The sequence below is a fragment of the Pleurodeles waltl genome, chromosome 9 (genome assembly GCF_031143425.1).
Source record: "Pleurodeles waltl isolate 20211129_DDA chromosome 9, aPleWal1.hap1.20221129, whole genome shotgun sequence".
NCBI lineage: Eukaryota > Metazoa > Chordata > Amphibia > Caudata > Salamandridae > Pleurodeles > Pleurodeles waltl.
Window position 1 is genome coordinate 128,000,827 of NC_090448.1, and position 15,901 is coordinate 128,016,727.

The window sequence follows — 15,901 nt, forward strand, 5'->3', positions numbered from 1 at the left end:
ATCGATGCACAGAGCAGGAGAAACGACGCACAGCATCGCTGGCGGAGGGTGGGAGATTGCAACCTGAGCTGCGTGGTTTTCGGATCATCGTGCGGCTGGATTTCCGACACAAGTACCGCTGGGTGTGTAAAAACAACGCAAGGCCCGCCCGGACCCGAGAGTGCTGACCTGATCGATGCATCACTCTCCTGTGGAGAGAAGAAATGACGCGCCCCGACCCGACGAAAGGAGAAACAATGCAAGGTCCTGCTCGTGAGTGGAATCGCCGCATCGCAAGCCCTTTTTGACGCACATTCGCCCGTGCGGCGTTATTTTTGACGCACCCAAGGTACTTTTTCACACTAACAGCATTAGTGTTTGTTTAAAACGACTTAAAGACTCTTTTTGCATTTTTATTAATAACTTGACTTGTGTATTGTGGATTTTTGTCGTTTTGGACTTGTTTTGTTTAGATAAATATTTCCTATTTTTCTAAACCTGTGTTGTGTCATTTTGTAGTGTTTTCATCGAGTTACTGTGTGTGTTGGTACACATACTTTACACCTAGCACTCTGAAGTTAAGCCTACTGCTCTGCCAAGCTACCAAGGGGGTAAGCAGGGGTTAGCTGAGGGTGATTCTCTTTTACCCTGACTAGAGTGAGGGTCCTTGCTTGACCAGGGGGTAGGTAACCTGACTGTCAACCAAAGACCCCATTTCTAACACAGACCAAAGGGTGAAGAGAGGTAGCTGAAAGCCCCTTTAAGTAATTAACTAAGCATAGTATTTTAGTAAAATCAAAAGGTCTTGGCTAACAACAGACCTAAAAATGTTTATTCAGTTCAAGTAGCAACATTTTAGCCTTCATCTGGTAGTAGTGAGTTCTGGGACTTAATACCTGCTCAGTTAATCCTATCTACTGAGGGAAGCTAAAATGTATAATGCAAGTCTGTTGTATTTTGACAAAGTGTCAAATTCATACACAAAAAGCGATAATAATTTGAAATTTGACAAAATAATGTTTGTCACATGTACACTTCTTTTCAAAGTGTCCCCTTCGGTCAGTCCCGAAAGCTCCATTTTGACCTGCAAGAACAAACCCTTTGACAGGAAGTTCAGTGAAATGCGCTTTTTAGTGTAAAACGTGTTTTTATGGTCAATTAGTAAATGTACCAGAAAGAATAATAAGTCCCTGCCAATCATTCCAAAAACAACTGTTGTAACATCATCATGGATTAGGCAGCTTGCACCACGTGGCGTTGTCATGTTTTAATGTTCAACAAAACACTACGTTCTACGTTGGTGTTACCGGATTGGCAATCGCCGTAAGAGAAATACTGTAACAGTTGAGGTAGGCGCTTGGTTAGGTTTTATTTAATGTCAGTCAAGGAATTAAATCACTTTTACAGTTAAGGTGTATTGGTGCTATGTTCTCTTCGCAGCGTTAGATGTTTCAGTGCTGCGAGGCACGAGGGCAGGTGTGTGCTAAATGAAAAACACAAAGAATATAAGTAGACGAATGTGCGATGTTTTCAGTCCGTTGTAAGGCCCACCGAGGACAAGTCGTACCAGTGCACCTAATGAGAAATGTCTGTTTATCCACCATGACACATTCTAAACTAAAGGCCCCTGTTTATCCATACGGGACTCGGGACTGGAGACAGAGGGGTTCTCATTACCGCACCTATCGCATAACACAGAGCTGGCTAATTAGTGACCCATCTGCTTTATTCACCCTTCAGTGTAAATCCACCTCTTCTGTTTGGCTTGCTGTTTCTGTGCACATGTGAAGGGGCATTTTGTACAGTCACTGACCACATCCCTTTCTGGGATGTTATATCTACAGCCCCTATATTTGCAGTCAACCATGAAACATCCATTGTCTAAAAGCAGTTGGTCTGGTTTTAAAATGCTAACTCATTCAAACACAGGTATGCACAAATTATTTTTACTGTGTTCCATGTAGACTGCTTGTTTCTATTCCGCCTGTGCCATGTTTTCAATATCTAATCCTGTGATACTGGATTTTAGCAGTAGTGCCGGTTCGGACAACTCCAGCACATGTAAATATAAGAATCACCCGAGTAGGACAAGGATTACATGTAAGATTCCGAGCCACATCTTGTGGTTTTATGTTGAGGGCCGCTGATTTGGCTATATTTATTTTGAAGACCACTCCAGAATTGCAGAAACAGCCTATTTGTAGTCAAAATGACCATGCTGGAAACGTATTGAATTTCTCTTTTTTTGTCCTGAAGAAGGAAAAACAAATGACAGGTCTCTTCTCACTAGGGACCCTTATCTATACACAAGCTGCACATGCCTCTTTTTATGGGCTAGAGCTGATGAAAATTATCTGAGAGTGTCAATTACCTTTAAACTGGCTGCTAGAATACTTCTAAACCAAGACTTCCTGTGGGGATAGACAGTTGCAAGCAACGTTGATTTTCCATCACAGACATCCTAAGACTCACTGTGGTTCTAAAATGTTGGTATTGTTCTCGGATTCACAGCTTAAAGTAGCCCCTCACCATCTTGGATGTCAAAGGGCAGGCACTAGTCTGAATTTGAGAATACTTCTTATACTATATCAATTTTGCAAATGCACTATGTTAAATCTCATTGGGGCTGTATCACAAAGCAAAAGAAAAGGTGCGTTCTGGAAGTTCAGAGGATTATCCAGTGACTAGTGAACAGAAAATTTAAAACAATTATAGACTTCCATGCATAGACCTAATCATGGGCAGAAAGATTTTCTGACTGGAAATTCTTCAGTTTCTTGTTCAGGTCTCGTCTAAACAGAGCATGCTTTGTACTATGAAATGTATTGTTTACAATTCAGTGGGTTTACAACCTGCCCACAGCATACCATTAGTTGTTTTTGTTGTCACCCTCCTTTGCAATCTTTTCATTGCTTAGCTTCCGTAGGCTTCCCTTCCTTTCTTGTATTAGCTTCTCCCTGGAATGTGGACCAAGTACACGTGTTCTTCCTCCTCTTTGTTCTTCCTTGTGTTTTTGCAACACACTTTCTTTTTTATAAGTGTTTTATTTGTGAACGTGCAATCTGCTTTCCTACTTTCAACCCAGGTATAAAGCTTCTTTATGTTGCCTTCACCTTATCTGCTGTCTCTTTTGGTGCTCCACTTACTTACACCCCCAACTGTACTACTGTACGCTACGCCACTCTACACACCTCCACTGTATGCCACTACACCCCTCCACTGTATGCCACTTTACTCTATGCCCCTCCACTCTTCACTTCACCATTTTACGCCACTCCACCGTATGGCACTTTTTCTCTCTGCCACTTTACTCTACAGCACTCCACTCTTCTCTTCACCATTCTACTCTATGACACTCCACTCCCACTATGCCACTCCACTGTATGCCTTTCCACTCTGTTCCACTCCACTCTATACCACTCCACTTTACTCTGCTCCACTGTACTCAATGCCACTACACTCAATGCTACTCTGCTGCACTCTGTGCCACTCTACTGTGCACCAATACAGACCACTCCTCACCACTCTGTTCTTTGCTGCCCTACTCTATGCTATTCCACTCTATGCATTCCATTCTATGCTACTACACTCTGCCACTCCACTCAATGCCACTCTACGCCACTCCACTCTAATCTACACCACCCCACTCTACGCTACTCTATACCATTCTACTCTACAACACTCCACCCTATGCCCATACACTGTATGCCACTCGATGCCACTCCGTGCTATGACACTCTACTCTATGCCATTCCACATAGTGCCACTCTACACCACTCCACTGTATGCCACTCCACTCTATGCTGCTCCACTCCACACAGCATCTCTCTACGCCATTCCCCTCTACACCATGCTACACCAATCTATGCCACTCAACTCTACTATCTCCCATTCTGTTCTGTGCCACACTACACCACTATGCTCCACACCACCCTACTCCACTCCACCCTATGGTCTCTACTCTACTCTCTGCCACTCTATAACACTCCATTCTGTGCCACTTCATTCTATACCAAGCTACTAACATGCCACTCTACTCTATGCTACTTTGTGCCACTTCACTCTGCCACTTCTAGCCATTCTACACCACTTCACACCACTCCACACAATACAACTCTATGCCTCCTTACTCCGCCACTCCACTCTACTCTATGCCACTCTACACCACTGTACTCTACACCACTCTACAACTCTCCATTCCATACTCCATCACCCTACTCCACAGTCCTCTATGCCACCCTACTCTACACCACTCTACTGTAATGCACTTTACTGTATACCACTTTACTGTATGCCACTCCATGCCACTGTACCCCACACCACTCCTCTCTAAGCTGCTCCACTCTACGCAGTCTACTTCACTCTACACTGCTCCACTGTGTGCCACTCTACTCCACTCTTGTCCCTACCACTTTACTCTACACCAGGCCACTAACGTTTAGCTATGCTGAACAGAAGCCATGCTACTTCACAACATGGCTAAAAGGCACTGTTAAAGCCAATAGCTCTCACATATGTGAGACTTATTGGCTTTGCAATGCTTGTTGTTATTTTCCTAGTTGAGAAATTTCTTAATCTACACCCATAGTCTTTCAGTGTTTCTCAATGGACTGTGCACACTTTAACCATTAGTTTAGTTGAATACCGGTGTACAACCTGTGTGTAAAACACCACTGGGAAAGAAGCTATATTTTGTGGAAGTTCATTCCATTCCCAATTGACAGTTTCCTGGCCTACCTCAGAACATCCATGTTCCCATGCCTAATCCTAACCTTATGGCTAGAAAATAGACCACGTTTGTGCATTTCCTGCAGTTCTGAGGTCTGCAGGTCCTAATCCTGGAAATCAAGATTTTCCCTTTGCAACACTAGATTATACGTTTTGCAGTTATTTGAAAATTGATTTGAATCGGGCCGTTTTGCTTTTCTTTGCTTATGTTTGTTACACCTGTGCACTTTATAGGGAGGGAAACAGGCAAAATATATATTATCTGATAGTCAATGTTTGGAATTGCTTGATAGGATGAATCCCCGATAGGCAACCACTTAGCTGGAAATCAGTCACAGGCAAAGCATTCAACTTTTGTAGTCGAATTGCGACGCCATATATCTCACATCACTTTTCTTTTTCAAGATTTTATATTCTCCATTTTATATTAAATCACAAAATGGAGAGAAAAAAGTCCAGCTTAGTTCCAATTTAACAACCCGTTTTCATTTTCAACAGACGGATGTGTCTGAGTCGCTGGACGTTTTGCAACATCTCAAACATTATCCCTGGGATGCAAACATGGAAGAAGTACTATCTGCATCGCTCCCAGCTAGAAGACCAAATGACATCAGGACGAGGCGCGCTTGATTATACTTGCAAAACCATGAGGGGGCACAATGGTAAGGCAATACCTACCAAAGGCCTGGGGAACATACTCTGTGATACACTGACCATGTGTATAATTGCCTGTACAATTGTCAAGTGGATATTATATAATTTAAACCATGTTCTGTATTATCAAAGCTGTCTCTCCTTCCCGAATAGTTAGAATCTCTCCTTAAGTAGCAGGCCATGATTAACCAGCTTTAAAAAAAATATATATTTCTTTAGGAATTTTAAAGCATCTTTGTGACATGCTAAACATGAGTAACCAAATTCCTGGTTTTACTTCCACTCCATGAGTCACCAATGCCTGTTGGTGAAGCCCAATGTCATTAGCCTTATATTTAATTAAAAAAATAAAAGATTTCTATAATTTGACAATTATAATCCTTCTTTTCCCTCAAAGAATGTTTATTCGCTTAATATTCTCTTTACGTCACTTACTCAAGTGTTTCCAGCTATTACGTTATAAATTTCAAGCCAGTAGTTCTCCTTGGAGAGTGTGCGGCTAAAGCAAACTACTGGAATGCATCCTCTTAATGGTACGTGCAAGTTGTGAGTTACAGAGCAGTGACATATATCCACTATAAATTATGTGTTTTACTCATAAAATATCTATCCATCTGTCAGTGTACCACAGAATGTCTCCCCCTTCTACTTTTCTATGCCTTCCAGTCAATTTTTCTTTTCCTACATGTTTTCCTCTCTCCTCACCCTCCCTCCCCTCTTTCCTTCACTTCTATCATGTATATGTGTGTGTGTGTGTATATATATATATATATATATATATATATATATATATATATATATATATATATATATATGAAATATATATGTATTTCCAACTCTTTCACTCACTCACTCACTCACTTACTTACACTCTAGCTCTGTCATGCACCTCTTTTGTTTTGCTCTGTCTCACTTGTGCTCACACCGGTACTCTCATATGATCTTAATCTGTAATCCACTGTCTTAGTCAGTTTCACTGTGTGACAGAGAATCAGGGTGTAGCAGCCAGGATGCTGACTACCCTGGGTCCATCCAAATGTGAATGCTCAAAATGTTCTTCACGCTCTTCGTCACTGCTGCAGGTTGGTTTGTGCCAGAAGCTGAGGAGCTGTGGTCAGCCCTGTTATTTCTGGTTATGCGGGCAGGCACAGTGGGTAGGATGGGAACTGGCCACCATTTACCCAGGGCTTACCCACTTACCTGCGTCCCTTCCATAGTTCCTAGAAACAACCAGGACTCCAGCCCACCCATGGGGGATCCCAGATTGACCACTATGTTGTTGGAAATGGAGAAAGGAGCAAGTGATCTTTATGTAGAGGGCAGGGCCTAAACTACTTATGGTCAATGGGCATATCCTCTAATCAGGAAAACAAAGGGTCACTCTGGTGCAGCATACAGGAAAAAAGGGGGCGCTTAAAGGGCCACTCCAGCAGTGAAAAAACATTTGTACATTGAGCTACATGCCTAGCCTATGAGGCGGCTGCAGTCCCACCAGCAGTTCACTGACTGACTCCCTTTTGGTTCCATCAGGCAAGCGAGTCTGGGAAAGAGAGGCAGGAATTCTAAAATTACATTGTGTGGTGGGAAAAGGCTGCTGTATCACTGGAGATTCATTGACTGGCTGCCTTTTTGGGCCTTTACAAGCATTCTGAAAAGAAAAGTGGACCAAGGGCACATGAAGCTGTGCTAGCACTTTCTGTGTCCTTGGTCCACTCTTTTCTTTTGAGGCATATTGCCAGAAGGTGTGAGCATTTCTTAAGCAACAACCATAATCCCCATCTGGGTGAACTATTAAAGTCACTAAATTAACCTGTGCTTAACCCTCTGGTAGCTTGGCAGTAAGGCTTAACTTAGAGACAATGTGTAAAGTATTTATGCGGCACACAAACAGTAATAAAGTGAAAACACAACACAATTTTTAAAATAAATTAATTGCCCCCAGAATGACAACAAATCCAATTAGTAGAACCGGAGCAGTGCAATTTTACAGGTTTTCGGAAAAACAAGTGGTAAGAATAGAGAAGTGCCAACCGTGGTAATCAGGTCGCAGCGTCCAAGTCACAAGTTCAGGCTGACCATGATGGAGTGTGGGCCAGATAAAGGGCTGAGGTCAGTCTGCTGAAGAGTACCTTGTGGCCTGGGTGTCGAGATGCAAAGTCCTTTCATCGAGCTGTGCAGGCCGGCGTCATGAAACCGTCAACGTGGAGCTGCAATGCAGGTTCTGGCATCAATGTGCATTGCGCAGCAGCAATGTCCATGATTGTCGACGAAGTGCTACGATGCGAGGACCTGCATCGTCCGTGAGGATGCTGGTGGGATTTCCAGAGACGCAGGGGATGAGATGCATTGCAGTTGGCCGTTGTTATGTCTGGTCGCATCAGCATCATAGAAGCCCCCAGACTGGGAGAAATTGTGCTGAAATGCACAGAGGATGAGCTGTATCCTGCTGGGCTGGAGTCATTAGCGGACTGCGTTGCAGTGCATCGATATGCGTAGAGACTACAGGTTGGTCTAGGCCTTCTTCATTTAGCTGTGACAATACGACCCCTATACCATACTCTGTAGCATCAGTCTGTACTGTATATGTTTTGGATTTGGGCTATTTGGGCACCCTTAGCACCACTTCCCAGGGACCGGGACTGGAGGGACACAACTTGGAGGGTCAGGACTCTCCCAGGCTGGGCCCAGGGGTGTGGTGGGTTCAAAATGGTTGGAGTCTTTTCTGTCCCTGAGGCTGTTATCAGGAGGCCAGCCAACTAGCCCTTGGAGTCACTCTGGAAGTCTTGGGTTCAAGCAACAGTTCACGTCTCAAACAGCAGGGCAGTTCTCTGAGAACTCAGGGCAGGCTTCAGGCCGCAAAGCAGTCCTCTTGGAGCAGCAGAGCATTCTTCTGAATGACACAGCAGTCCACAGGCCACATAGCAGTCCCCTGAGAGTCCTTTCATAGGTCCAGAAGTGAACTGAAGAGTAGGTGTGACTGTACTATTTTAATACCTAGTGCCATCTTTGAAAGGGAAACACTTCTGGAGTTTTCTCCCCACAGCAGTGCCCTGGTCCCAGGATGTCTGGAGTGACAATGGCCTAGTGTGAAGATTTAGTATGTGTGTGTGTGTTGAGACAGTATCTTTGAAATGCAAGTGGGGCTGTGCACAGCCTCCCCATCTTGCTAGAGTGGCCCATCCTGACACCACCCAGTCCCTGTGTTGTGTGGTTACTTGGGAGGAATATACAAAGGCTAGCTGCCAATTGCACCTAGTTATGTGACCTAGGTACAGACTGCAGGCGTCAATTACACCTACTCATGTGACCCAGAAATAGACTGCTGGCACGGAATGGTTAGGAAAAGGAAATGCCAACTTTCTAAAAGTGGGATTTTGAGAATTGTGACTTAAAATCCAGCTTTACCATTAATGATATTTTAAATTACAATTCTCTAAACATCAAACACAGCATTTCTACCGGTTCCCAAAGTTATCACTTATTAAATGTAATAAGGTAACCCAGTGTAATCCTATGGGAGAGGAAGTCCTCACAGTAATGAAAAAAGACTTTAGGAGTTTTTCACTACCAGGCCACGAAAAACTTAAAAGTACACATTTTTAAATACAATGCACACTGCCCTATGGGCTGTTTAGGGTCTACTCTACAGGTGACTTGTATTTGTTAAAGAGGGAGTTTTAGACTTAGCAAATAGATTATTTAGCAAAGTCAAATGGGCAGTTTAAACTGCACTACAAGCTGCAATGGCAGGTCAGAGACATGTTTAAGAGGCTACTTAAGTGCAACAGGCCAGCGAATAGCATTTAATTCACCAGCCCTGGATATATGGTATACAACTTTACTAGGGACTTACAAGTAAATTAAATATGCAATCAGATGTAAGCCCATTTTACTATGTTTAGTGAGTGAGCACAAGCATGCACATTAGCACTGGTTAGTAGTGGTTAAGTGTACAGTCTCAAGGCCAGCAAAAACAAATTCAGCAAAATAGGAGAGGAGCAGGGAAAAGGTTTGGGGGAAGACCACCCAAAGGCTGACAGGTCTAACACTCCCTCATAATCCGTCTCCCACTTGATAACTCACATTCACATGCACTCACTGACTTATTTTTTTTTATTTTTTTTTACTTATTAGGCCGCTCATTCTCCCTCACTCTTTCTCTCACAGACTCAACTCTTTTGCACATATTCACTCATTTATTTACTCGCTCACTGACCATAATGTGATCAGAAATAGTCCAGTAAACAAGACCAGAATCAGCACTGTATGGTTGTGTGGAAATTTGACATTAGTGTAGTTAACATTTAACACTCTGTATTACTAATCTACTTTTTCAAAATTTCCAGTACTGTAATTTTTGTTTTCAAAACTAGTCCTCACAAATAACCAGAAGCAAAGGAAATTTAGTTTTGACATATCATTCTTAGTCAAACTTCCATCTAGTGTTGATACTATCACACAACAATCATTCTGTTTAGTACATTGGTTGAAACACTATCTTTGTTGTCACACCAAGTTAGTTCAGCTGGGAACCAAAGTTTCAAAAATTATTTCAAGGGTAAACTGGGTCAGGTGACTTTTTTGTTATGGGAGCAGTTATTGTGTGTTTGATTCTGAAACATGCCTTCAAAAGAATATATTACAATCCGTCAAATATATTCTCACAGACAGAACTAACCATCCGTTTCTAAAGTGGAGTTTGAACCAGATCTTGAGAGAATGCAGAGTAATCCCTAACGTTGAACTTTTCTCCACCGTATTTTATATTCCTAACAAGGTTTACTTTATATGTATATTTAGGGCAGGTCTTGTTATATATACTTTGTTATGTTTGTTTTTATATAATTCCACATTTGCATATCCAGTAAAGAAATTGATTAATAAATAATTAAAGTCTACTTTTAGAATTTGCTTAAGTATAAACACAAATGGTGATAAAATCAAACAGAAAACCCATCCTGAATGAAGAATTAAAAATGGAGGGGGATATACATTTCATTAACTAGTTTGGTTAAATAAGAATTATGTGTTTTATACCACAGGAACAATCGTTGGAATGGCTTATCTTTCTGAAAATGAACACGAATTTGAAAGTGGACATTTTATGTCTGTAGTATGTACTGCATCAACTGACTGCACCATCCGAGCTTGGAATCTTCAGGAGGTAATATACAGGCTTTGTCACTGCATATTATATTCTGCCATATGTTGTATTTATTAATTAATCACTGGCTAGTGACCACCTACTTACGTTGAACATTACATTCATTGGATATGACCATTTCTTTTCATGTAACTTTGGAAATGATAAACCAGTCTGCACCATACATGCGAAGAGACTAGGTCAAACAAAACAGGTTTGGAATCCACATTTTGGTAATATTTCTGAGTCAAACAATTGTCTTTTAAAACAAAATAATTGCTGCATCACTTTGCACTAGAATTCAGATGCAGTCTTGGACTATTTTCAGGATATGCCTATTTTTTTTAAAGTAGTGGGTTCTGCCGTTCTTGGGAAAACATTTTTAAAGAGCACTCCTGTGTACATTTCCACAATATGTTTAGTTTATTAGCCGAAAGTGCCAACAGTCCGAATAGCAAGATGTCCACTAGACATGCATTGCATTTCAAAATGGTAAGTACACCACAGCACACACATGGCATGCAAGTGATATTCCACCAGCAATTGTCTCCTGCAATAAAGTTGCTACCATTATCATATGAATAACTCTGTAGTTTTGTAAGGTGAAGAATATGAAGTTTTCAGCTAAACATTAAAAAGGCAAAGTGGCAATCTCAAGACCAAGTCAAAAGAGTATTCCTAAAGATATGTCACTGCAAATCACATCATTGGATTGGGTGTGTACTATAGTCGTAAGTGTGGACTGAAGTGAATACACTCACTAGATAATGGTGTCTGCTCACATTTTTGGAACAAATAAATACTTAAATGAATACACTGATGAGATACTGGAATCTGATCTTATTTTTTAAACAAATTAATAAAGCAAATGAATAATTCACCCGATGCTCCGTTGCCATGCTAGCCCACATGTTACACGAAACGGCCTACTAGACTGCACACAGAGCTAGAATGCTGAGAGGTCGATTCCTGAGCTTAACAGTGCTCAGCACTCTTCTTGGCCCTTCTGTCCTGATCATTTTGCTCACCCAGCTTATCTTCAGCTGTCCCAGTTCAGCGTAAGCTGTCACAGCCCTGTTTCAACCGTTAAGTATCCAAGCAAGGTCTAGGAGATTGCCGGTTTCTGGATTGCCCTGAGCGGCAGCCACTGGCTAGCACTCTAGCTAGTGCACGACTTGGTTGAGCAGTTAGGCCAATCTTGAATAAGCATTTGTTGTACTCACAGTATCAATCAATATGGATACACACTCAAAAGAATAACTCGAGACCAATGTACAAAAATACTTCAGATTTTTATCTTTTTTTAAAAACCAGAATCATCAAAATTGGATAAGTACTTTTTAAGTTACGGTTTTTCATAGTTTAGAAAATGTCTTGTTTCTGTGCGTATTTAAGCACCATAGGAATCAATGGGAGAAAACTTAAAAAATGCATATAACATCAGGTAATGCATATACTAATGTCTCCTTTTGTTTGTAGGCTGAGGTCATCGAGATGTTCTGTGGACCAGCCGGGGAAGTTCGGGATGTCCTGGTTCGAGCAAGTACAGTTGCTGAAAGTCTTGTAGGTGGTGTAGGAGGCAAAGGGGGGCACTTGGAAATGCACTGCACAGGCGGACTTCAAGGTGAGTCCGGTGTGCCTCCTTGGAGTGTAGATGTTGCAAGGGATGGGGGACCCTTGCAGCACAGCTGGTTCTCCAGTGCAGGGGCCCGGGAGGCCGGGTGAAGAGCAGATAGGTCAGCAAAGAGCTGTGCGCAAAGGTGCCCTTGTAACCAGGAGGCAGGTCACTTTGAGGGTGGATTGTAGGTCATTAGGGCCACTCTGGGTGGGGGGGGTTCTCATGCATACTAAAGTCTCTCGATTGGGGCTTGCTTCTGGTCCTCGGAGAGTCTGGAGTGGACTTTTCTTCTGAATGTCCGACGTTGGGGGTCCAGTACTCCTGCCTTTTGCATGGTTCAGCCACTCAAGGTCGCAGTGCCACCAAACTTAGCACACTTGCAGAGTTTGTCCTCTGAGTCTGTCAGGTGAAATTTAGTCCAGCTGCGGTGTCCGGTTCCTTGGTCAGTGGCCGGTCAGTGAACTGGACTTCAATAGTTTCTGTTTCTTGGGTTGCAGGGAGTGATGCCTTCACTCTGGAGGGAGGTCTGTGGCAATTTTCAGAAGCTTGTAGGTCCTCTGGGGTTTTGTAGAGTCCGCTCGATGTCCAGTCAACCCCTCAACAACAATTGTTGAGTCCTGGGTGCAGCAGGCAGGGTTTGGTGCCTTTTTCTTTTTGCAGCAAGACTTCTGCTCTCAAGCTTTGGGTCTTCTTCGTTGCTGGCCTTCGTGTGTCCGTCCAGTCTGCTCTGCAGGTTTAGGAGTGCCCACAATATACTGCATTTAGTGGGGTTCCTAGTAGTGGTCAATGGGCCATCTACCTTAGGGAGGCTAAACCCACTATGTGACCACTTCCTGTGGGCAGAGGTCACATCCCTATTCCTGATTTGCTATTTTCCTACCATGCAAGATGGGTGAAATTGAAATGGAGGGGTCATCTCGTATGCAACAGCTTAAGGATGGTGCAGGCTGGGGGTGGCCATTCCTCCTGTCCTTTATGCATTTTCCTGCGTTGCTCCTGCCAAAAGTGTGGGTTTGCAACAGGGGCGGCCATCTGCTGCTTGGGCTGGGGGTCGAGTTTCAAGGGCGGCAAGACTTTTGAAGCTCTCAGACATGGCTATTCACATTACTGGGGAAGGAGGTGTAACACCGCTAACCAGGAAGGGCTTTATTTTCTGGACCCAGAGAGCACAGGCTCTCACCTCAGGGTTTCAGAATCTTGTCTGGTGGTGGCAGGCTGGTTGTGTCCAGCCAGCAACCATGCCAGGGCTGATTAGTTTTTGCAGGGTCACCTCTAAGGTGACCCCCTGGGTACATTTCTGCAATGAATCCAATAGTGGTACCAGGATTTATTGTTCTGAGTTGTTTGATATCAAACAACCCAGGGTTGAGCGTGGCCATCCTGTAGCTGGGAAACTCATACTGACCAGTGTCCAACACATGCATTTAAAATGGCTGCTCTGTACACTTACTATATCCCTGAATTGGAAAAGACACTGTAGGGGCATATTGCTCATGCATCTGTGCCCATACATGCAGTATAGTGCACTCCACTTTAGGGCTGAAAGGACTGTGAGAGGGGTGACTTACCTATATTGCATGCAGTGTGTAGGGGACCGGTCACACAGGCTGTGTGACATGTCAGTTTTGCATTTTAGGATTGCACCATGACACACAGCCTCTAATAGCAGTGCTGGGTGCACTTGGATGCATGGTCCCTGAGGGTGGAACACTCTATGATGCTTCTCTCAGGGGCCTACCCTTAGTACTCCATGCCCTGGGTACCTAAGTACGATTTATTAGGGGCTTATAGTGACAGCTAAAGGTATTGCCAATTCCTTGGCCAATATATTTAGTATAATTGAATCAACCAACCTCAAAGCTTGTTATCTACAGTTCTACGAAGTAGCAAAAAGGTGCATACACTATGTGAAAATAAGCTTTTAATATATATCGTTGGATGCCTGCTGTACTCTGTCTCTCTCATTTGCCCCAAGCAGCAAGACAATATCAGGTTATCGAAGAATATAAGGCACCAGTCTAACATAGAGTCTTGGTAAGAAACAACAGGTCTTGCATTAAAGGCACATTTTCTCCAATATGTTAAAAGATTGAGGCATGCAGCTTGGTACTTTGACCTGATTGTTACAGTTTTCAAGCATTTTAGTGCACCAATCAAAGACAATTCCCTAAGATAGTATCCATCCAGCTTGTATTGCAATGTGCCATGGCTGTCTTTCGTGGCATTAGCCATATTCTTTCATAGCATTAGCTATACTGGCTTCAAAATCCAATGTGACTGTTGCCAAAAGCCCTGTACATATAATTTTCTCCTCCTCAGTTTGCATTAAACATCTCCTTCATTTGTATGTCAGGCAAAAAGGATTGGCATAGTTTCTGTGCTGGTGTTACTGATATAATGTTGTAACCATGATTGCTTTTCCTCGTTCCCCAGGACTTAGAATCTACTTTTAGTTTATGTTTCCTAGACACACATACTCGCAGTTTACTTTTTGCCAGTGGATAGAAAAGAGAAAATGTAATAACCTCTTAAACACTTCTTTTTGAAAAGGATACAAAAATAGGCTATGACTTAATTTAAGATACAGTAAGGGTCTGTAGGCAAATTACTAAACTTGTGCTGGAGGATAGAGCACAAAGCTACAAGGTGGCATTCGTGATACATTCCTCTCCATGTGCACCATTGTCCCCTGATAACCTGCAATACTTTAGTCATATTAAAGGGCCTTTTTCACCAACTAAAAGAAAATGCTTTGTTTCTGCACTAATAGTTATTTTTTATCATTGTTACTCCTGTGCGTGTTTCTTAGTGCTTGCCTTAGCCTAACTTTTTGCCACTGTTATTCATGGCTTCCAAGCTAAAAATTGTAGGTACCATTCCAAATTTAGGTGCCACCAATTGCAGATGAATGAACGTTAAACAATAAATCGACAAAAAAAACAAAATAACTGAATATACCCCCAGACAAAATAAACTGGTCAGGAATCATGCGAGGAAGCCCCATCCCACTCCATATACTTACCTGAGTCCTTGACCCCAGCTCGTCCCACAGTCTACGACCAACACCGGCAGAACTTAAAAAGAACAAGCATTTGTAATGCAATAGGTCTCATATTTGTGAGAGTTCAAGCTAATTGCATTGTAAATGACAATGGTGGTCATTACAACCTCAGCGGTCTTTTTGCAGGACCGCCCAGGGACCGCCGTGCTGAAGACCCCCAGTGCGGGCGGTTTGAAGCTCGGCGAATTATGACTGCTGGCAGCCCTTCGTCCTTTTCCGGACAGAGAGCCGCCAGCAGCCATATTGGCGATCAGCGGGGAAATGGAGGTTGCTCCACTTCCACCGCCCATCAACAGAACACCGCCCACCGAATCACGTTCCGTTGGCGTTGTGCTGGCGGCGGAGCAGCCCCCATGGATCCCATCCCCTCCTGGAGAATCAACGGACCAGGTAAGTTGATTGTCCGTTAGGGGAGGCGGGTGGGGGGGGTGTTGTGTGTTGTGTGCGTGCTTGGAGGTGTGCGTGTGAGTGCGTGTATGCATGCAGGGTGTGTTGTGCTTGGAAATGTGTGCGTGTCTGTCTGTCTGTATGTATGTCTGAATGGATGTGTGCGTGTATGTTGATATGTGGGTGTGCGTGTATGACTGTGTGTGTGACTGTTGGCATGTTTGTTGATATGTGTGCGGGTATGTGTGTTGGTGGTGTCTGCATGTGTATTCTGTGTGTTTCTGTGTAGCGATGTTGGGGGTAGGGGTGGGGAGGGGGGTCCAGCCACCTT

General features: G+C 43.2%; 1 protein-coding gene across 5 annotated transcripts in view; it reads left to right on the forward strand.

Annotated features, from left to right (window-relative positions):
- Positions 1-15,901, forward strand: part of FBXW12 (F-box and WD repeat domain containing 12) — a 289,079-nt gene that overhangs the window by 38,973 nt on the left and 234,205 nt on the right. For 4 of the 5 annotated variants that reach the window (XM_069206399.1, XM_069206396.1, XM_069206398.1 and 1 more), the window contains 2 exons: positions 5,206-5,369; positions 10,404-10,525. In XM_069206399.1, the coding sequence (XP_069062500.1) occupies positions 5,210-5,369; positions 10,404-10,525 (282 nt within the window). In that variant the 5' untranslated portion in view covers positions 5,206-5,209. The remainder of the gene's footprint in view (positions 1-5,205; positions 5,370-10,403; positions 10,526-15,901) is intronic. The other variant, XM_069206400.1, reaches the window with a different exon arrangement.